The following is a 23,469-nucleotide window of genomic DNA, read 5'->3' as shown; positions in this document are numbered from 1 at the left end:
TACCCTGCTCGTAGGTCTCCGCAATGCTCTTTCTGTCCCCAGCGCCAATGATGAGCTCGCTGCAGATAGCTCACTGCCCAGCTGAAAACATGTGCCATCTGGCCCAGAATGGGAACTCAGTCTTCCTCAGAGTCTTTTAAAAGGCCCCAGTCTAGTATCTTATATACTGAGGAGTGGCGATCAAGTGCCTAGCTGTGGGACCCAGCTATAGCAGAACCACTGCCTGCATGACCTCACCTCTGTGTCCCAGAACTCAGCCCTCTGGCACCCATCTCCCAGGGCACAGAGAGGAACTTGGAAGGCTTCCTCTGTGTGTTTACCACACCTGTTAGCCCCTGGAATGCTAGGCCACACCCATCTGCCTGGGTCTTGTTTCCTGCCCTTGGCCTTGGCTGGTCCACTTTCTTCGTGGAGAACCATTCCTACGTGGACTCACCCTGGTATGGCTCCACACCTTTGCCGCTTAGCATTGGACACCTGGCCTGTCCACCTGGCCTCTCCCCTGGTTCACTGTGTGTAGGAACCCCTGTGCGGGGGCCAGGTGACTGCTCTCCAGTGTGTACTGACCCCTGGATGCATCTGACGCCTGATGCCACAAGGACAGAGCTCTATCCACGTCATGCACTGCCCCTTCTCAAGCAATAGGCTCGTTGGTGGGGCTCCATACTGCAGTAACTCCTAACTAGTCACCGTGCTCCTGCCCTCACCCTCTTCAGTTATTTTCAGAGTGATTCTATTAATATATAGGCATCATCTTGTCATGGTTTGCTCAAAACCTCCAATGGCTTGCCATTGCACACAGGGTGGAAGCCAACATTCTTGCGGGTGCCCTTCAAGGCCCCTGTGGCTCCCGGAGCTGGTCTCCTACCATTCCCCCCGCTCACCCTGCTTCAGGCAGATGGCCAGCTTCAGAGTCTTTGCTTGGATGTCAGCGCGGCCCCCTCCGTCTCCTGCTTCAGGCTTGTGCTTTCCTGGCCGCATTTAAAAGTGTAACCACCCTCCCGTCACCTCCATGTGCCAGCTTCTCCTCCTCTGCTCTGGTTTTTGCTCCAAAGCACTGATTGCCATCTGTCATACCAAAGGTTTCACTTGTTTACTTTGTGTTGTTTCTCCCCTACTAGAACATAAATTCTATGAGGGCAGGGAGTTTTGTCTTTTTGGCTCACAGCTGTGTACCTGGCACCTTGAACAGAGCGTGGTGCATAGTATGTGCTCAATAATTACTTGTCAAATGGAGGAATAAAGCAGGGCATCTTCCACTGTGGTTCTGCCATGATTTCCCCCCAAAGCTGCAGGAGCAGTGCCCACCCTGGACTGGAAGTGGGGCAGCATCTCGGCTCCCTCAGCCTCTTCTGTCCTCTCCACTGCCCGAGATTCTGCCCCTTTGCGTCCATCCTCCCTGGGCCACGCCCGTGCTGGGGAAAGCTGTGCCTCACCACGTGGTGGTGTGAGAGTGTCAGAAGGTGAGGGGTTTTTGCTGACAAGCACAAGAAGAGGGAAACCTTAGGAGGTGAAAAGAAGGGTGCTCACAATTATTGAGCATCTGCTCGTGCCAGACACTTTGTATCCGTTACCTCATGTGGCCCTGTAAGAACAGTGGGGAAGTGGGTTTTATTCTCTCAGTTTTACTGATAAGGAGATCAAGGCCAAGTGTGTGGTTTAGGGTAGTACAGCTGAGATTTCACCCCAGAGCAGCTTCTTGCACTTTCCAGTTGCCTATATTCCCTTGAACTATGTATTTTTATTTTTTATTTTATTTTCCCTCCAGCTTTATTATGGTATAATTGACAAATAAAAATAATATGCATTTATGGGGTACAATGAGATTTTTAAAATATATGTTTACATTGTGAGATGATTAAATGAAACTAATATACCTATCACCTCATATATTTTTTTGTGGGGAGAACATTTAAGATCTCCTCTCTTAGCATTTTTTAAGTATACAATACATCATTAGTAGCTGGGAGTCACCATGCTGTATAGTAGACCTCCAGAACTTCATCCTATCTCACGGAAACTTTGTACCATTTGGCTGACATCTCCCCATCCCCCCACCCACGCTTGGAAATATTTCACCCACTCCATCCATTCCCACCGTCCTGCCCCTACCCTCCCATCCTGCTAAGCAGCATTTACTTGGTCTGCTGGCTGGGCCCAGTGGTGAGCTTCCTTTGGCAGTGTGGGTGTTTTTCTGTGTCTTGGGTGGGGGAATGCTTATCTGGTCCTGATGTCTGGATGCTGGAATGCATCCTTGTGTGTCTACGTAGGGGTGAGAGGGTAGGCACAGTGTAGGCCAGATGGGGGAGAGATCAGTCCTCCTGTCGTGTGGATGTCTGGGATTCTAAAATTGGCAGTAACAAGGGCCTGTAGGATGCAGCCTGGGTGATGGGTCCTCCACGTGAACCTCATCTATTTTGAGCTTTATGAGTCACAAAACAGAGAGTCAAATGCAGCCAAGAAAGTGGCACCCCTAGGAAACAAGCAGATGTATTTCTGGGCCTGCCACCATTGTAGGAAATCAGGTTTCTGGTCTTCCCAATCTCTCCCCTGTGAGGTGAGAGATTACAATGTCCCCCTCCCTTTTCCCTACTCATGAGCCTGAGAGTCTGGTGGGGATAAATGAAATAATGATTCTTAAGCTCTTTGCTCATTGGTGTAAATTGATGTATAAATCCAAGGAAATATGATGAGCTTAACTCCTCAAAATAATAAGCACCCAGAAGAGAAAACTACATGTTTATATTTTTAAAGAAAGACTAGAGGCAGCTAAAAAAACGTTGAGCACTCACGATCTAGCAGGAGCATTCTTTGCCATTGTCTGTGGGATTTCTCTCTCCCTTTTGCACTATAACTCTATCTCCAGGCCCCTGCGTCAGAGGGAGCCCGTGATGGATGGACGGATGGATGCGCCTTGTCGGGGTGTTTCACCACAATTTCCCTTGGGGCAGTCTGTCTGTTGGCAGAGCACAGCCTCCCGAAAGATGGTATCTCTTACAAACTTGACAGCTAACAGACAGCTCCTCTCTTTGTATATTTCCCCAAAGAAGAACTGTCTTAATCTGTTTTCTATATGGCATATTTTATTATAATCCATATATGACTTGCAGGTTCCCAATCCTCCATCCTGAGCCAAGTAACGAAGGAGAAAGAGTCAGAGGCTCTGTGAGCCTGTGACATCCAAGGCGTTTGCATTTTTAAATGACCTGGGATTTAATTACTCACTGTGCTCCCGTGTTGCACTTTCAGACTCATCTTGCCTGCATCCTATTAATGAGCTCGGTGGCTCCAACAACCTGGTGGAAGCTTTTCTTTCAGTGCGTTGGGTGGCAGGCTTGGGGCACCTGTGTCAAAAGCTTGTGGCTTTGATCTGTACCCGAGAGGATGGCTGCCCTGTCTGTAGTCCTGGAGAGAAGAAGCCATTGCTCTTAACTTTTTTTTTTTTTTTTGCTTTGCTTTTATTTGTGCTTTTTTAATTTTTTTTTTATTTTTTAAAGACTTTCTATGCTTCAATCCTTGTTTGTCTAAGAGGTTTTTTTCTTATTTGGAAACCGATTTGCTTCGGTTTGCACAGAAGCTGTCTCTGGTGTGATGGATCGTGCTGGAAGTCACCCAAGGAGTATCTCTGTTCCCAATTAGAAGTGGAGGCAGAGCTGCTTACAGAGGCCCAGGGAGGTGGCTGGCTTGGGTGACAGCTGCTGCCGCTCTGGAGAGAGTAACGATCCATGAGTTTATATCCATGTGTATAAAATCAGGCTAATTTAAAGATGAATTATGTGTGTGTTTTGGACCATTTTCTTTTAATGTTAAATGTTTGATGGCTCCTGTCAGGTTATGTGGTCCCCACATCTGTGTGTGAGCTTCAGAAGGAGTACACTTTTAAAGAATTATTAAATCCTCTATCCAGATGAGCCATATTAGAATAAAATTAAATCAGTGAAATCCCTAAGGGATCAACAGGAGCGTGTCTAGGATGTACATTGTGAATGAGCTTGGACCTGTTACTTTTTCTCCCCCTTCACTCTGGGGCCTCCTGTGGTCAGGAGCCAGGGAATGTACCCTCTGCTGGTTCGTAGGGAGGGGCAGTTACCCTTTCACTCTGACCTTGCAAGGCTTACCCATAGTGCTTTGCAGCTAGGGTTTGCCAGTGGTTAGTTACAACACTGCTCTTGGAATGGTGCTCTGCTGGGAATTAATGTTGGCAACATTAAAAACCATATTTAAATTCTTTCCATTTTTTTGGAAGCAAAAATCATAGTAAATGTTACTTTTAATGCCGTAAACCTGAGCTGTTCGATACAATAGCCACTAGCCACATGTGGCTGTGGAGCTCTTGAAATGTGGCCAGTCTGAATTGAGATGTGCTGTAAGTGGAAAATACACACCAGACTTTGAAGACTTAATGCGAATAAAGGAATGTAAACTTTTGCATCGATATTGTTTATATTGATTTTACATTGCAATGGTACTGTTTTGGAAATATTGGGTTAGATAAACTATCGTATTGACATTAGTTGCACCTGCTTCTCTTTACTTTTTAAAATGTGACTGCTAGAAAGTTTGAAATTATATGAGCAGCTTGCATTATATTTCTGTGGGGCAGTGCAGCTGTACTGTTAAAATCAGAACTGTTCAAACTTTGGTAACAACATCTAGCATTTGTAGGGCACTTACAGTGTCCTAGGCTTTTTTCATATATGATCTAATTTTGAATCCAAGTTTCAAATAGAATAAAACAAATAAAAATTGATAAACCTCATTTTACACCGTTTCTCACACTAGTTTGTGTGTGTGTGTGTGTGTGTACTTTCAGAGTTTCTTTATGCAGTGCATTACCTTGTGTGATTCTCACATCAACACCATGAAACAGATACTGTGACCATCCCCATTTAACACATAAGGGAACAAAGAGTTAGGTTAAGTAACTAGCACAGGGTCCCTTACTAATAAATGGCAGGGTTAGGGTATCACTCCAGGGCTGCCTGAGAGCAGAACTGACACGAACCAATCAAATATTTTGGTAAATAGGGAAGAATGATGCCACTAAATGCCTCCATGACCCTGGGGAATGTCTCTGTCACTTTCCTCATTAAGGGATTGGACTCTAGATGCTTGAGATTGCTTCGAGCGCTTTGGGTGTAGGAGAGCCCGTTTTCCTTTTCTCATTTTGATTCTGTTTTCCCTCTTGATTCTTATACTGTGTCTACCTGGTAAAGTTTGGGTAAAGAGGACCAAGGGAGTAGACTGAATTATGGGAAAGCAAGATAGAGGCATATTTAGCAAGGGAGGAAGAAGGGGCAGGAGAAGGAAGAGGAGGAAGTTCATAATTGATGGAAAGTCCTGAATGGGGTTGACACTGATTCAGAAGTATGAACACCACATGGGGACAATCGTGTAGAGGAGAGCCCAGAGCCATGACAAAAACCTGCCCTCGGCCTCAGCCAAGATCTGCCTTTTATCTTGAAATGTGAAAACTACGGAGAGAGTCTAGGAATGAAAATGCAATGAAAATGCACAAAGGTTTGGAAAAAGACTTTTCAAGGAAGGACCACAGAGAGGCAGGATGGAGTCCGTATAGCCTAATCAGGTGAATGGGCTTGGAGGCCGATTGAGTTCAAGGCTGGACTTGGCCCCTTACCAGCTGTGTGATATTAAGCAAGTTCTCAGCCTCCCTAAGCTGCACTGCCCTCATCTGTACAATGGGATAACTGTGCTCTTGGTTGTGGTGTGGATTGAGTGATACATAGCAATAGCAGCTATGTAAACATTTCGAATGTTTACGGTTTGCCAGGCCCTCTGCGTGAGTACAAATGTACCAAAGCACAGTCGGGTCTCAGCCTGGGCCTGCCAACTACTAATACGTTACGTGGGGGCTCTTGTCATGGTCTCAATAGCATCTTGAAAGATCATCTGGCTGCATTCTCATCCTGCTGTGTGGCTTTGGTGAAGTTACTTAACTTTTCTCAGTCTCAGGTGACTCATTTGTAAAATAAGATGATTGAATTAGATGATCTGTAAGGCTTTTTCAGGCTCAAAAATGCTGTGAAATTCTGGACATAGGATTTAGAAGGCTACTGGGAGAAACTAAAAAATGAACTTCAAATATATGTGTATGTGATTATCATAAGTTTGAGAGATGATGATCAGCTGTTCTCTTTTGACTGAGGACAGAACATGAGGCAACACACTTTAATTGTTTTAGATTAGGCATTTAGAAGACTTTTCTGACTTGGGAGAAAAAGTAATATGTCATTAGAGCAGACCGTGGAGCTGCACACTCTGAACTCGTTAAAGCAGACAGTTGAATATTTTTCTGACATTCAACTTAAATGTAACTCCATCACACAGGCCTTCCCTGCTCCCTGCTCTAAGGTGGACTCCTGCACTCCCGCCAACTTTATTCTTTCACATTTCACCCTGCTGTTTTCTTCCATAGCACTTAGGACAATTCATAATTGCGTCTTTGTTTTGTATTTAGCATTTAATGTCTGTCTCTTTAGACTGTAAACTGCCTAAAGGCAGGGCCTGTCTTTATTTGGTTCACCTCCTGGGTACCAAGTGCCAGCACAGCAATTGTCACTGGCAGGTGCTCAGTAAATATCTGTTGAGTGAACAGATGGATGGATGTGTTTCAGAGGTGTTTGGTGTAGTGGTAGTGCTCCTTGATGAGAGGTGGATCCTTTGCTCTCCTTTTTTTGGTAAGAAAAATCACAAAGACTCTGTCTCTCAAGATACTTTAGATACTGTCTCTCCTTCCCACCTTTCTTCTCTGGGGCTGGTCACCCATGGGTGTGCGTGTCTTCAGTTTTAGTGGGATGCCTGAGTGCCCCTTCCTCGTGGATTGGTTAGCCTATGTCTGTTTCTGGTGGAAGGAATGGAAAGTGTAGGTAGAGTTCTGTTGGGGTCAGGATAGAGCCCAGTGGAGCAGGCCTTGCTGGTGCTACTTGTTTCCATTTGCCCTTCCAGATCTGCTCTTTGTCCTTCTCGATGCTTCTCTGTGTCCCAGAAGCTGACCCTGGTGGGCTTCAACTTCCTTCCCCTCTGGATTCCAGTTAAGGTTGGCCACCTGGAGAGGGCATAGCAGGGAGATGGAGGAGGAGGAGAGAGCAGTGGGGCTGTTGGTTCCCTGGGTTCCCTGTCCTCTGGGCTCTGGTGCTGCAAGCTGGGGCCCCAGGGCTCTGCTATGGCCAGCTTCTTGCAAACACTCTCCCTCTTTCCCTCCAGGAATGGCAGTGGTGATGGCTCCCCACCCATCCCTCCCCTGGGGCATTTCACTATACCACATTGGTTCCCTTACTTCCCCGCCCTTGCCTCTGTAATCAACTCTCAATTCTCCCATAACAGTGGGCCATTTGTTTCCCTGACTCTTTCCAGGGCACCGCTACATCATAATTCTTGCACTCTCCTTACCCGATGCAGTGGAAGGGACCACATGTCTGAGTGTGGCAGTGGGGGGAGGTGTGAGGTACAGGATCAGAGGAGAGGCTGGAGAAATATTTTGTAGTACATCAGAAGATCACTGTACCTTAGGTTTCTGTTTTTAATTTAAAAAGATGATCCTCTGTCAGATTAGGTGTTTGGGACACCTTGAGGAGGGGGTCAGCTCCTCTCTCTGGTCTCTCACTGGCAGGGCTGGCTCTGGCCGCCATTGCTCAGCTGGCTCAGTGACCTCAGGCCCCAGGTAGCCAATCAAACTCCTGATGTCTTCAGAAAACCTCCCTGGTATGTGCGCCCTGCGGGGCCCACTCTGCTGCTCTGGGGCCTGTTGGGCATTTGCCAGGCTCCTTCTCTTCCCTTGGCTTCCAAGGCCTCTGCCTCCCTGTGAGTGGATGAGAACAGCCTTTCTGGGGCTGAAATAGCCTTTCATGGAGCAAAGCAGAGCTGGGCAGCCAGCATGGCCGAGGGGAGGTCACGGTGTTGCCAGACCAGCTGGGATAGAGGGAAGGAAGGAGAATGATTCAGGCCAATGTTGGTGTGCTGCTCGAGAGTTTCCAAAACACTTTCATGCAAATGGACGCATTTCTGCCCCACAAAACCACCTGTGAATCTGGGCATTGTTATCCCCACTTTGCAGATGCAGAAACGGGCTTCAGGTTCCTTGATGCCTTGCCCGACGGCACACGGCCGGGGAGGCAGAAGCAAGACTGTGACTCAGGCTGTGTGAGCCCCCGTCACCCGGCACCTTTCTGCTCTGCCTCAGCTTCCCCTGAGGGTGCAGGCAGGGTCGCAATCTGTCTCTGGGATTAGGAAATGGAGGCGGAAAACCTCCACTCAGCCCTGGCTTTCCCATCCCACCAGGAGGGGAGAACACGGGCTATCTCAGTCCCCCATGGGAGCTCTGGTCCCTGCGTGTCCTCCTCGCTGGAGGACCATCCTGCCTGCTTCTAGAGGCCTGACCTGCCTTTCTGTCTTTGCAGAAGTGGAGCTGCCCCTGAAGAAGGATGGCTTCACCTCAGAAAGCACCACGCTGGAGGCCTTGCTCCGCGGTGAGGGGGTGGAGAAGAAGGTGGATGCCAGAGAGGAGGAGAGCGTGCAGGAGATACAGGTATTTCTGCGCCTGCTGGGGGGGTGCCGCAGAGCGTCACGGTCACTGTGGTGCTTCCAGAACTCCGGCACCAGCTCCGCATCTCCTCCCGAGGGCCAGGGCTGCATCTCAAACGGCCTTGTTTCTGGTGCTGGGAAGCTCACAGATTCTTTTCTGATTCAACACGTCCCCCAGAAGACGTCATTCTTCCCCTCAAATGTGTTCCTCTTCTTTGATCTCCCTATGTATCCATTCAAAGTGTTTGTTTACTGAGCCTACTGAGCACCCGGTACTGTGCTCGGTCCTGGGGGCACATGGAGAACAAAGCAGACCGAGTCCTCACCCCCCGTGGAACGGACGGTCTATTGTGCAGGCTGGAAATGTGGGGCGTCTGCTGCAGCTGGTGCCACTGAGGCCCGGCTCAGCCACCCCTCCCTCCGCACACCCAGCCCCGCCTGCTCACAGACTGCACCGTCCGCTCCTGGCAGCGCCCACTCACCCCTCAGCCTGTGCAGCCGCCACCCGCCAGGCAGGGATGGATGCTCTGTCCCTGGGTGTCCACCCCTTCTCAAGCCCTCACTGCACAGGTGAGAACAGGGTGCACCTACCATTCCTTATCTGTTACTTGTCTTGAATCCCCATCGTCTAATACAATGCTTGGCGCAGAGTATTGTAATAATATTAATTAATACTAACATTAAATAATAGTATTAATAATTCAATAGAATTAAATTATTAAAATGAAATATTTATATTAAATTTATATCGTATATTAAATTTTTATATTTTATGTTATGTACATTATATAGTCATTAATTTTATATTCAATTTAATATTTAACAATACATTAATTTATTAACATTATTAATGATAACATTGCCATACATTTTTGGTTTGCTTGCTAAGTACCAGCAGTCTGTGAGTTCCATCAAGTCAGGGACCGTGCTGTCGTGTTCACCACCACACCCGCGGGGCCTTGCGCACGCCCAGCGCAGAGCTGGGTCTCAATGAAGGAGTCAAGTGAATCAGTGAACGCATGGCCTCTTTCAGTGCCATTCCTGTGTTAGAGGAATGGTCAAGCCTTTCTGTTTAGTTGCCGCAACGTGGCTGATATTTGTTCCCTCCCGTACTTTCCATGAGCTACAGTCCTGGGAAGGATCCTCGTTAACTGTCACCTTTACTTGTCTGGAGGCCTTGGAGCCATCTTTGACTCCTGTCTTTCTCTCACATCCAACATCCATTCATCAGGAATCTTGTTGACTGTGCCTCCGACATAAATCCAGTTTTCCCCACGTCCACTGCTGCTGCCCTGGTCCAAGAGGCTCTCATCTCTTGTGCGAACTGCTGCGATCGCCTTCTCAGTGGTCTCCTTGCTAACACCCGAGAGGGAGCCCCCGACATACACAGCCTCCCCCCTTATCAATATCACCCACCAGAGTGGTACATTTGTTACAATCCATGGACCTACAGTGACAAGTCTGTAGTTTCTGTTAGGGTTCACTCTTGGTGCTGTTGGTTCTGTGGGTTTGGACAAATGTACAACGGCACATATGCACTGTCACAGTGTCATACAGAAGAGTTTCACCGCCCTAAAAATCCTCAGTGCTCTGCCATTCATCCCTCCCGCCCCTCTAACCTTTGGCCATCACTGATGTTTTTACTGCATTTACGCTTCCTCTCTGTCTTTTCATGGCTTGATAGCTCATTTTAATGCCTGATAATCCATTGTCTGGATGTACCATAGGAGAGGGAGCTCTTTAAAATTTAAGTCAGTTCCTGTCATTCCTGTGCTCAAAACCCTGCTATGGCCCTGTCATCTCGGAGTGAAAGTCAAGGCCTTCTCACCAGCCTCTGACTCGGCTCCTTCCTCTTTTCCTGGCTCCATCTGCTCCGGGTACCCGGACCTCTTTTTTTCTGCTCTTGGGACACGCCAGGCACATCCCAGTCTTTGGGCCTTTGCTCTGGTGCTTCCTCTGCCTGGAACGCCCTTCCCCAGACGTCCGCATGGCTCTCACTTTCACCTTCTTCAAGTGCTTGCTCCCATCCCACAGCCTGTGCCCCGCCTGCCCTGCCCTCCTGGTTCCCTTGCTCTGCTTTTCTGTCCTCCTTTTTGCTCTTCTCGCCATCTCATGTACTTTGTAATTTACTTACTTCTTATCTTATTGTTCATTGTCTGTTTTCTTCCAATAGAATGTAAACTCCTCAAGGACAGCAGCCTTTGTCTGCTTTGCTCACTGATACATCTCAAGCACCCAGACAGTGCTTGGTGCCTACTAGGTGCACAATAAAATGTGCTGGGTGGATGCATGGTGAACAGAGTCCAGTGGGCTGTCCCAGTTCTTCCCCTCTCTGCCATGTCCTACTTTGCTAGCCGACCTTTTGTTCTGGAGCTAAAAACCTTTTGTTTCCTACTAAATAAATCCAATACGATGAGCGTGACCTTCCTGGGCCTCCCCTCTCTGCTCCTAACCTAGTTTTCAGGCTTATTTTCCACTACTCCTTCACTCCCTCTGTTCTTCAGCCTTCTTCCCTCTGTACCTTTGGTCATGCTGTGCCCTATATCTGGCATGCCTTTTCTTCCATCTCCACGTGTACAAATTCCACTCATCTTTTAGGCTCAGCCTTAGTGCCACCTTCCCTATCATGCCAGAGGGATCTCTTCTTGCCTCTGGCGTTTAAGATACCTACTGCTTTCTTCTGTGTTTGTGTGTGTGTGTGTGTGTGTGTGTGTGTGTGTGTGTGTATTTGCTATTCATGTATTACTCCCCATTTTTGGACTTTCAGATTTTGTAGTCAAGGTCTGTTATCTATGTGTTACCTGCTAGAGTTTTTTTTTTTTTTTTTTTTTTTGCTCAGTTTGTGTAATTTAACAGAATCAATGAATAGGACGGACCCTTGACACTCTAGGGACATGTAACTCTTTCCCTTTAAAGCTGGTGGTGGGTTCAAGTTCTTCTCTTGCAGCACTGGGCCAGTATATGGGTCATCAGTGTCCTCTTGTCATCATCACCCTCATCCCCAATGTGAACCGAATGCCTGCTATGTGCAGAGCATGGGGCTGCTATGTACTGTGCCAGAAACCGAAACCAGGACCATGAGTCAAATGAATTTATGTTTGTATTGCTTTACATTACTAAAATACAAATGTAATAAGTGGACTACATTTTTTCATTTGTTCATTCATTCATTCATTTGACCAAAGTTTAATGAGGGCCTCCTGTGAGCAGGCACTGTGCTGGGGACACAGAGACCAAGAGATACTTGTCCCCTCCACTCATATTCTAATGTGACATACAGATAGAAAACAATGAACACAAATAAAATAATTGCATTTTAGGGTAAATGCAATGAGAAGAACAAATAGTATGAAGATTATATAGGAGGAGGGATAGATTCTAGATAGTGTCCCGAGGGAGACAAGGGGTTTAACCTCAATCCTATGGGATGAGAGGAACCAGCAAAGTGAGACTCCCAGGGAAGAGCTTTCTGGGTAAAGGAACGGTGTGCTCAGTGAAGGTCCAAGATAGGTCAAAGCTCGTCGTGTCGAGAGAGCAGACAGACAGACTGTGTAGCCAGAGTACAATACCAGGGAGAGAAGAGCCCAGGATGGAGTGAGTGGGGTCAGGTGAGCGGGAACCAGACCACCTAGGTCCCACAGGAAATGGAAGTGGCTCTTGGTTTCATATGAAATGAAAAAGGAAGCCATTTGGAAGATTTTGATCAGGACAGTGAATTTGTATTTCATAAAGATCCCTTTGGCTGCTGCATGGAGAGGAGATCAGATGCAGGGCTAACAGTGGAAGGAGGGATATCAGGAGATTTCTGCAGTGTTCCAGGCCAGAGATAACATAGTCTTTAAAAAGGATTTTTTCTTTTTTTTAAAAACACAACCACAAACCACTGTTATCATGTCCATAAAGACTGTTTAAGAGTAACAGGGAGAAAAGTTATTTTAAAATGTGTTTATTTTCCAGATAATGTTCTTGGACAGGGAGTGCAAGTCTGTTAGTGGGGGGTCAGCTCACGCTATAGTTGGACCCTTCCTGCGCCTCACTCCTAATACAGGACTCCCCCTCTGCTTTCTGAGCCCTGAAATGAGCTTTGCTTGGTAAGAACTCCTGGCTCCTCCTGAGTTATGGAGAGAGGCTTCTGGGTCAAGGCCACATCATAGGAAATGCAAACACACTGGGACAGCTGCTGTCACATGCGAGGCCCAGGAACTAGGCAGAGGTTCTAGAGTCACAGGGAAGCTGCTTAAGTCTGTTCTCCCCTCACTAGACTGTAAAGCACTTTATTTCTCACTTCTTTTATTTCTTGTCATTTCAGAGGGTTTTAGAAAATGATGAAAATGTAGAAGAAGGGAATGAGGAAGAAGATTTAGAAGAGGATATTCCCAAGCGGAAGAATAGGACAAGAGGACGGGTAAGTTGGGGATACCATGAGGGAGGGAAGAGGCCAGGGAGGCTGGGGCCAGCAAACAGTTGATCCCCACTGCAGCTGGTTAAAGATCATAGGTGTGGTCTGTCTTGGAGAACGCTCAGACAGGAAAGCTCCAGGAGAGCTCTGAGCCAGGTCATGTCCTGAAAGAGTTTAGAGCTGGCAAGAGGCAGAAGAGGAGGCAGAAGGTGCCCTGAGGGGTTGGTGAGGTCCGGGGAGGGTTGAGGGCTGGGCTCAGGGTAAAGGTGCGGGATGAGGAGAATGTGTCTGTTGTGCCCATTACTCAGTCATGAAAGAAGGCTGAACATTTCCTGCCTTGTCCCTGAGGTTCTTGCCCCAGAACAACAGGGTCAGGACACCTGCTTTTGGGGTGTGCTTCAGTAGGCAGATAGCAGCAGCATGCTGGGGAAACATGGGGGCCACATCTAATGGCTCCCTAGTGGGCTTCGTGTGAGCTTGCGGGCCTGTGGTCCTGGAATGTGGTGAGGAAGGGGTCAGAGCCTGGGCAATGGCAGAGGGGAATCCAAGGTGGAAGGAATAGAAATGTGAGAGTGGTTCCAGAGGGGAGGGAGCCCAGCATTCAGGTTGAGTCTCCAGAGTCCTCACATTCAAGCCCAAAGGAGCTTTCTGTGGTCACCGTCAGGGTCTGCAAGGCCATGTGACAATAACCAAGTAGAGAGGGACCTCAAGGGGTAAACAGTTGCTCTTCACCTAGAGAATTAACTCTCTTGGGCCTGAGGATAGATAAGGGGTTAGTCCTGGGTGCCCCATTTGTTGGGTCCAGTGACAATTATGGCAAGCCACTTCTTTACTCTCGTGGTTCTCATGCCTTAGCAAATGTTAGTATCACTGAGAGCTTACTGAAATGTAGATACCCCTGGACCCAAACTCAGAAATTCTGATTCAGGAGGTCTGGGGTAGGGGCTTAAACACTAAGCTAGTTCCCAGGCAGCCGTTGCAAGTAGGCCAGTGCTGCCCACGCTGTGAGCTGAGATACTTTGGCCTGTTGGCAGGATCAGGGCAGGGCAGCCCTCTGGCAGTACACCCTTCTACAGCGGGCACCCACCCAGTTTCGTCAATTATCATTATTTATACTATCCTGTCTCATCCATTCTTTTCTCCTTCTTTTTGTTGGTTTATGTGTTTGATTTTTTCCTGGAGTATTTGGAAGCAAGTCCTAGACATTTTATCATTTAACTATGTCAGTGTGTGTCTCTAACAGATATCATTATCATACGCAATAAAAATAACAATTATTCTAATATCTACTATCTAGTCCCTGATTACTTTCCCCCAATTTCTCAAAAATTTCTTCTTATAGTTGGTTTGTTTGAAACTTAAGTCTCTTTTATTCCATAGCATACGTCTTCCTTATTACACTCTATCCCATGCTTTTCCCCCCCGTGCCATTTATTTGTTGAAGAACTTGGGTTGTTTGTCTTGTGGAATTTCTCGCATTCTGGATTTGGTAAAGGGGTGATGTTTAATTTCTTTCTCTATCCTCTATATTTCCTGGAAATTGGTAGTTTGATTAGAGACTTGATTAGATTTAGGATATGTGTGTGTGTGTGTGTGTGTGTGTGTGTGTGTGTGTAAATTTTTTGGAAGGGAGGCAAGAATCTTTCCTAGTAATAGGTGGTACTTCTTGCATTACATCAGGAGGCATATATTATCCAGTTGTTCTGCTTTGAGTGGTGTTAAAATTGATCAGTGGATATGAATGTTGTCAGCCTGATTGCTCCTTTATAAAGTTCCTCATCAAGTTTTCACCAAATGACTTTTGCACCAGCCTGAGCAGGAGTGAGACCCTGTCTCTACTAAAAATAGAAAAATTAGCTGGGCGTGGTGGCGCATGCATGTAGTCCCAGCTCCTCAGGAGGCCGAGGCTGGAGGATCGCTTGAGCCTAGGAGTTTGAGGTTGCTGTGAGCTATGACGACACCTCTGCACTCTACCTGGGGTGACACAGTAAGACTCTGTTTCAAAAAGCAACCCAAAAAACCAACCAAACAAACAAAAATACTCTCGGCAAACTCAGAATAGAATGGAACTTCCTTAATCTATTTAAAAAACATAATTTTTGCAGCCGTTGATGAACTTGCCTAGACCCATCACTTCTCTTGGGGTGGGGGTGTTACAAAATAATTAATATCTAACTCCATCATTAAAGGAGACTTTTGAACTTGGAGTTTCTGGGCCTTTTGTGAATTCCAGGAGCTGTATACCTCCAAATCTTCTTCTATTCCTTCGCTCAACCCAACAAACTTACTAGCATAGAAAATAGTCCTCTTCACACCTTCTCCATTCCCAACCTAAATCTAGAAGATTAAGCCTGTGGTCAGTGAATATGAATTGGGTGTCTTCTCTGTGAGAACATCAGCAGTGGCAGCTGCAGCCATTTATATGTACTGTGTACTTGCTATAAACCAGGTGTGTGATGGGCTCTTTCCAATAAGTGCTACCCCATAGAGAGTGATGACTTTGTGCCAGGTACTTTCTGCTACCTTCTCTAGGTCTGTATTGTCCATTGTTACGGCAGCCACTGGCCGTATGTGGCCACTGAGCACTTGAAATGTGGCCAGTCCAAATTGAAATGTGCTGTCAATATAAAATATACACCAGATTTTGAAGACGTAGTATGAAAAAAGGAATGCACAACATCTCTTCATTTTTATATTGATTGAATTTTAAAATGATAACATTTTGGATATATTAGGTTACATAAAATATATTATTAAAATTAATTGCACTTGTCTCTTTTTAAAAAATGTGGCTTCTGGAAAATTTAAAATGAAAAATGTGATTCCTATTGTATTTCTATTGGCCAGAACTTCTTTTTCATTCCCTTACAATGGTATTAGTACTCTCAGAGTGATTAAGTAACTTGTTCAAGGTCACTCTGCCTAGTAATGAAGAGGCCAGGATTTGAACACAGATCTGTGCTTTTTCCATCGAGTCATGCCTGGCCCCATACCCAGCATGTAGCCAATGACCAGGTTGTTGAATGAATTATTGAATGATGGGAAAAAGAAAGAAAAGTTGTATGTCAGCTTTATGAGAAGGCTTGAACATGGAGAGGGGCCTAGATGGGGCCTAGACTAGCTCTGGGCCCACCCGATGCTGGCCAAGCGGCCGCTGAATGTGGCTCTGTGTTGTACAGTGACATTGTGGATGTGTTACCCAAGATGGGCGCCATGGAAGGACCCAGAGGGTGTGGATGAGTCTCTGTGCTGAAATAAGCATGTGAAGCTGCTTCCCTCACAGCTTCAATTAAGCTGTCTTGCCCACCCTTTGAAGTGGCATATTCCAGGTGCGGCTGGCACTGGGGCACAACTACTCCCATTTTTATTGTCCAAACTAAGAGGCAATCTGAGGCCTGGCACCCCTAAGAGTGGTCCTTGGACTGCAGCATTAGCATTACCTGGGAACTTGTTAGGAATGCAGGGGCCCAGATGCCACCCTGGACTAATTAGAATTAGAGTCTGCACTTTGACAAGACCCTAGGTACTTTGTGTGCTCACTGAGGAGGCCAGGGATAAGGTATTGATTATAGGAGTAGGCTCTGCCTTATTTGAACTTAGACTCCATGAGTTCAAATCCCAGCTCTACCTGTGACTTTGGCCAAATTGTGTAAGTACTTTGGGCTTCAGTTTCTTCATTGGTAAGTTTTGAGTGCTTAATAAAGGCAAGATATTTTATTAGGAGGGTGCAAAGCAAAGAGAACAGCTCTCGGAGTTTTGATAATGGGTATTTCCTGAGGGTTGAGGGAAATTCAAACCCAACAACTAATAATTGTGTCTGTGATGACTTTAGCCCAAGAAATAAAAACTTTTTAAAATCCATGAAATTCTTGTGAGTCATTTGTGTAAGTATTATCAATTAATCAATCAGTAAACAATTACTGATGCACTGTGGTGTAGTCCGGTGCTTCTCAAATTTTAATATGCATGTGAAGCACCCAGGGATCTTGTTAGAGTGCAAATTCTGATGCAGCAGGTCTGGCGGCCGGGACTGATCCTCTGCCTTGTTAATAAGCTCCTGGTGATTCCGGGGCTACTGGTCTGAGGACCACGCTTTAAATAGCAAGAGCGTAGAGCAGTGGTTCTCAATTTGTTTAGTCTCGAGAATTCTTTACACTCTTAAGAACTACTGAGAACTCCAAAAGCTATTGTTTTGATTATAAGCAGTGATATCCATATCACTAATGATATGTGCCATATTAGAAATAAAAATAGAAAAAATTTTAAACCTGAGAGTACACAAGCACACAGTAATAGCATCATCACATGTCATGTAGCCACTGGAAAACACCATTGTACACTTGTGAGAGAACGAGAGTGAAAAAGGCAATCTTGTGTTAGTACTATTGTGGAAATAGTTTAGACATTGCAGACCCCCTGGAAGGGTCCCAGGGATCCTCAAGGAAGCCTGGGTCACTTTTTGAGAACAATTGGTATAGAAAAACTAGCTCTCTGCTTGGGATTGAGTCTGTCCTAGTCAAGGATCTTTTAGCTTAAGCAAAACTGGAAAGAATCTGAAAAGCTGCTGGGCCATTGCCCCACATTTGAACAAACTTTGGAGATCCAAACCACAGGAAGGGTAGGAAAGTGGCAGGGATTTAGGACTGAGAAAGAGTAAGGAACCCAGGCAGCTTCTGGCCTCTACTTCTCCCTCCTTCATTCTTCTCTCCAAAGATGATTTTCCTGCTTCTTTGTGCATGCAGCCCCAGAGCTCCTGAATTTATGGGCCCCACTGTTTTCTAATTCCAAGTCCCTTGGAGGTAGAATCTGATTGGCCCAGTTTGGGTCAGGTGACTACTCCTGAGCTAGTCAATCAACTGAGGCCAGCAGGGCAGGGCATGTGGTACACTCATGGCTGCCATGGCCCAGCAGGGTGTGTATAGGAGGTTGGGTAGGGCAGAGTGGACTGTGGTGGGCAGTTCTGGGGGTGGTGGGGAGGGGTTGATTTCTTTTGGCTAGTTAGCTTTAAAGTTTTTCATAACAGAGGCTGGAGACCTAGATCCTGCTCCTTCTGCTGGTCCTGTGACTGTGGACAGGTCAGAACCTGGTTCAGCAAATGCCACATAGGAATAACAACACTACTTGGTTTAACTCATAGGGTTATTGTAGGAATTAACTGAGCTAATATAGGCAAAAGAGCTTTGCATGCTGTGTGCTAAGTGTTAGGGGTTCCTAATAAAGTGTAAAATGCCATCTTTGCCCTCAAGGACCTTAGAATCAAATTGGGGAGGAGATGCTAACACCCACGATAGGATTAGAAAACAGCAGACTTCTGACTGTGCACTAACCCAATGCAACAGGAGTTCAGAGGAGAGAGAGATCAACATAGGCAAGGAGGGGAAAATTACTGGCACTCCCTGTGGACTTAGTGCTGTTCCCTGCGGTTTCAAATCTTCTTAGCGCTAACCCTCTGAGCAACCCTGCTATATAGGTGTCGTCGTGCCCGTTTTACAGTTGAGGAAACTAAAGCTCAGAGAAGTAACTTGTCCAAGGCTCATGGCTGGTGTTTAAACCCATGTCCAGCTGACTTTAAAGCTGGTACTCTTTTCACTCCTCAGTGTGGCAAGAGGAGGATTCTTGGAGGAGTGGGATGTTAGTGAGGGTGAAGCATGGATTGGATCTCGATGGGCAGACGAAAGGCTGGTCCATGATAGGGATCGATTAAAAAAAAAAATGGACATAGCATGAGCATGGGGTGAACCTGATGGGATTGGTACTAGGTTGCCATTGGCTGTGTAGTTGTAGGTGGCAATGAATAAATGAATGCATGAATGAATCAATGACCATGGGCTCCTATCCTTTATCCCTTTCGTCTAAGTGGTCTGGCAGTCATGCAGGATGGATTGGGGGGCCATGTGGAGGCAGAAGCCCAGCTGGTGGGTTCTTGGAGCAGTTCAGGGGTCAGTTGGTGAGCTCCTGGATTAGCATGTGGCACAGAAAGGAAACATAAAGCCTGGGATGGCCTTTGAAGGAAGAAGCAATAGCATTTGGATACAGAGAATGAAGGAGAAGAGCCAGAGATGACTGACATGCTGCCCGACTGGTGATTCATCTATTTCCAAACGTTTATTTGGTGTTTCTTATATTAATAATATGTGGCTGACCCTATGCCACGTTCCAAGAATAGTGGTGGCCCAAATAGACAAGGTCTCCACCCTTACATGGGGGAGACAGAAAATCAACAAGTAAACCAACACCTGTACCATCTAATGCCAGGAAGTGCTCAGTGCCCTGACGAAGCATGAAGCAAGAGAGGGGAAGAGGGGATGAGGGAGAGCGTATGAGTGGACATTAGTTGGTCAGGGAGGGCTCTGAGGGGGTGACATTTGAGTAGGACAATAGGATTCCGAGTTTCCAAGCCTGAGATCTTCTAGGAGACCATAAGAGTGCTGCTGCCTCGGGAAGAATCCCTTGCATGTCCCCTGGAGTGCCCTGTAGCCATGATCCCTGTTTTGCAGTTGAGGAAACTGAGGCCCAGGGCATATGGGAGCATGTGGGTGCCCAGCGGCAGTTCTGCAGAGTGGGATTAAAGCCTGGCTCTCAGCAGGGCCCCTGCCTTCCTGCTGGCAGCTCCCCCAGCAGGGCTGGTGACTTCCAGTCCCGCATGGCTCCTCCCCTTCTCCCTGGAGGTATTTTTAGGCTCACAGAGCCCCTTCCCAGGGGCTGCTGTTGCCTTGCCATTCTGCTTCACTTGCTTTCACCTGCTCAGAGGCAGCAGTGACAGGGCTGCGGGTGGGCGGCACATCAAGCTGTCCCCAGCTTCCTCGAGGGGTGTGGGGGGGAGGGCAGCTGAGGGTGACCACCCTCGGCAGCGTGGGCAGGCAGGAGGCCTGTCAGCGCCTGGGGTGACTGCCAACAGATCCCTCTTGGGGTCAACTCTGAGTAATGAGGGCGAAGGGAGGAGGGCTGCTGGCTGTCAGCGTGGGCAGGGGTGGGGTGGGAGGGAGATGTGGGTGAGAGGGAGGGAAGGAGGGAGGAGGAATTTGTTTTGGAGAGAGACAAGCTGAGGAGGTGGCAGAGGTGGCAGCTTGGCAGGTGGTGTTGATCGTGAAGTACGTGTTTTTGTGAGTGTGTGAGTGTCGCAGGCCCGGGATACAGGCCTTTCCACCGTGAGGTCCCCAGTGAGTGTGTGCACTTGTGAGTGTGTGTGTGAGCATGCGTGGAAGCAGCCCTGACCTTCCCACCGTGAGGTCCCCAGGACTACTCTTCCAGGCCAGGCCCCCGGGACTGCCCCATTTCCCCTGCACCCCAGGCTGCTGTCGTGTCTTATTCCTCATCTGCTGCCCCCTCCTCTCTGTCCCCAAAGACCTCGGCAGGCCCTTTCCCTGGCTGGGAGTTTACTGCTACTCATTACCAAAGAATGACCTGGAGGAGGCGAGGGTGCTGCACACGTGACCAGTGTGGGACTTACAAAGGTTTAAAAATAAACCTTGCTGTGTTCTTGTAGCCACTGTCCTGGGGCTGTGGAGCTGCCAGCAACCTCTCTGGACAGTCTCTTTGATTCTCGAAGGTAGAGCTCACTCCACTCCCACCCCAGGTCACACTGACCCTTTCTGGGAGATGCACACAGAATGGTGGTGTCAGGAGTCCAGCCCAGGAGACCACGAGGGCCAAGGCCTTTGTCACTGGTTGGGAGCCCCAGGTAGACCAAACACGGGAGGCCTGAGCTGATGGCCGCCCCCACCCAGTAGGCCAGGCATGGGGTGAGGAGCCAGGGCTCGTGCCTTGGGCCCAGATACCAGGCCTGGCTGGCGCTTGGGACACTCGGCGGGTGGGAAATGTGGGTACAGGAACGTGGGGTGACGACTGCAGTTGCACTCCTCACCCCATCAGGACTTGCTCCAGTACACCCACGAGCTGGTCAGCCGTCAGAGCAGGGCGGCATCTTCCGCTGTGTCAGTGAAGGTAGAAGGCTGAGGAGCTGGAGCCGGAGGTCCTCGTGGCTGTAACAGTGTGTGGGAATTTGGCAGTTGTGGGCTTTCCAGTCAGACTGTCCTGAGTTCAGGTCCTGGCTCTGCACTTAGTAGCTGAATGACCTGGGTCAACCTACTTAACCTCTCTCTGTTGTCTCAGTTCCCTGATCTGTGAAAGGGGGAGCAAAGTAGTAGCTCCTTCTTGGGGTTGTGAAGACTTAATGAGATGCACAGGGGAGTAGCTGAGTAATTTGGGGTGAGTTACCTAACCTCTCTGGGCCTCAGTTTCGTTGCCTGTAAAATGGAGTTGTTGTGGGCACAAAGGTCGTGATGGGCGGCCTGGGGCGATCCAGTGGGGTGCTCAGGGCCTCACAGAGCGTGCTCCGGCACTAGCGATGGCTATAATAACAAGATCCCCACACCCCCTGTCTCCCCAGGCTCGTGGCTCTGCGGGGGGCCGGAGGAGGCACGACGCCGCCTCTCAGGAAGACCATGACAAGCCTTACGTCTGCGACAGTAAGTACGGGCAGGTCCTGCCTTCCTTCCTGTGCTTCTGCCCCTGGCCCACCCTGCCGTGGGCTTCCTTGGCTGTCGGCTTGCCAGCCCAGCACGGGGCTTGCCTGCCCCTCTCGGGCCCGCACCCCAGCTTGCTGCCGGCCATCTCCATGGCAGCCCCCACTTCCTCCTGGTGTTTCTGCGTCGTCGTCGGGGAAGCCAGTCGGGGCCTCCCGCCCCGGCGCTGTGCTCCTCTCTCCGGCAGTGCCCTCCTGCGTGCACTCTTCCAGCTCTCTCTCTTTCACTCTGTCTCCTTTAAGATTCATTCTCTATTTCTTTCTCTATTTCAGAGAGTTACAAACAAAAGCATAACTCAAAACCCTCCGACAAAGGTACTTGGCTCTTGTGGCTTTTCATTTGTTTCCCTTTAATTTCCTTTTTCTCTCTCTCTCCTGTCCTAGGTAGGGCAAGTTATGAATCTTCCTATGCGATGACTTATTTAATAAATGGCCCTTGATCCATCTCCAGCCTTTGTCGCTTGCTTCAGAAACATCCTCTGGACAAGCGGCCGCCTGGCTCCTGGGTGTAGGGTCTGCAGACAGAGCTGGGGAGGCCCGCAGGACAGGAGCAGCAAGGAGCCTTGGCCGCTTGAGGAGGATGTGGTCTGCTCCAGACAGATTTTGTCCTCACTTGCCAGAGCGCTGGGTGCTGGATTTAAGGTCTTTGTCCGTTTTGTCCTCTTGCTGCATTGGGTGCCATCTGCTCATTCCACGGCAGGGCAGCCCTCAAAACCACACTCCTGACGATCTCCCCTTCCCGTCTTCTCCTCTCTGAGGACGCAGAGTTCTGCCATCGGAGGGAAGGGGCTGCAGTGGGGGACAGCAGCGAACCAGCTGAGGCAGGGCCCTGGTGTGGTGTCCCTAGGGGTGCCCCCCCACCTTGCCAGGGTCTGCAGTCTCTGCGAAGGCAGACAGAGAGCCAGGGGGGAAGGGGGCACAGGGAACACGCTGGGGGTGGTGGCTTTTTCCTCCTCCTTCACTGGCCCCTTTTGATTTCAAAAAGTTATTCTCTGCCTGGTGGGGTGACAGCTGGTTGGAGAACATTTTGCTAGAAGAACTCAAACTCCACGACCCCCATCTGGCTGCTTAATACACCATGCAGATGCCATTCCTGAGACGACTCCTGCAGGTAACGTCTCCAGCCCAAAGCAGGTCTGGGCCAGGCTGAGGAGGGAGCAGGGCATGGGGTCCGATGCCTCTTAGCAACACCAGGAGGAGCCTGCTCTGGCCTGGGTCTTGCTTCCTGGTTGGGGTGCAGTCTTGCTCTGACGCATAACAGCCTGAGTGTGCTAGCCGTTGGGAGACTGGTCTGGGCTTGGGCTGGGAAGGGTCCTCAGACCCCCAAGGAGCAGGCTTTCCAGCTATGTCTGGCTGAGGCAGCCCATCTATCAAGAATGCCAACAGCTGCTTTGGAGCTGGAGCGTTGCCACTCTGTTCCTCTTTTTAAAAGCTTTATCTTCATCATGCTATTTTCTGCCACCATAGAGAGTGGGATGACTTTTCGCTCTATCTCTACAGCTTTCATTGGACCCCTAGCCAATGCAATCCCATATGTTCCCAGACACACCTCTGTGACCTTTCCTCTGACCTCACCGTCCCCCCACCACTTCCTCTCTTGCCACCTTTGTCTCGGACGTCGGCCTCCTCGTGGACTGTCTCCATGCAGCGCCCTTTGTGGACGTCCCTCTCTTGCCTGGCTCCTCTTTTTCTGCACAAAGCACTTGCATCAAGCCCTCTCCTCCAAGCCCTGTGGCTTTGTTACGAGCTCTCAGTGCCCTTTGCTGCCTCCTGTTGTCCACCCACAGTGTCTTCTCCTCCTGTTTACCCAGTAATCGCAGGCTGCTGTCAGCTTTCTGGTAGTCTCTGCAGCTGCTGTCTCAGCTCTGGCCGTGCATGTGCTCCTTGGTGGAGCGAGGGCCACCGTGGGTTACCCTTCTCTCTTCTGGCTCTCTTAGGAAATTGTGTGGCAGCTCAGTGATTAATAGACTTTATTTTTATCTGGTGCCCTTCAGACATGCGATCC

The 23,469-nt window shown here is 48.5% G+C and overlaps 1 protein-coding gene across 1 annotated transcript in view; it reads left to right on the top strand.

Annotated features, from left to right (window-relative positions):
* Window positions 1–23,469, top strand: part of DPF3 (D4, zinc and double PHD fingers, family 3) — a 233,774-nt gene that overhangs the window by 125,184 nt on the left and 85,121 nt on the right. Inside the window, exons 4-6 of the mRNA XM_012656079.1 lie at window positions 8,418–8,545; window positions 12,851–12,946; window positions 21,330–21,408. Of these exons, the coding sequence (XP_012511533.1) occupies window positions 8,418–8,545; window positions 12,851–12,946; window positions 21,330–21,408 (303 nt within the window). The remainder of the gene's footprint in view (window positions 1–8,417; window positions 8,546–12,850; window positions 12,947–21,329; window positions 21,409–23,469) is intronic.

The sequence above is a fragment of the Propithecus coquereli genome, unplaced genomic scaffold (assembly GCF_000956105.1).
Source record: "Propithecus coquereli isolate 6110/MARCELLA unplaced genomic scaffold, Pcoq_1.0 Scaffold5, whole genome shotgun sequence".
Lineage (NCBI taxonomy): Eukaryota > Metazoa > Chordata > Mammalia > Primates > Indriidae > Propithecus > Propithecus coquereli.
This window is presented reverse-complemented; position numbering and strand designations above follow the sequence as displayed.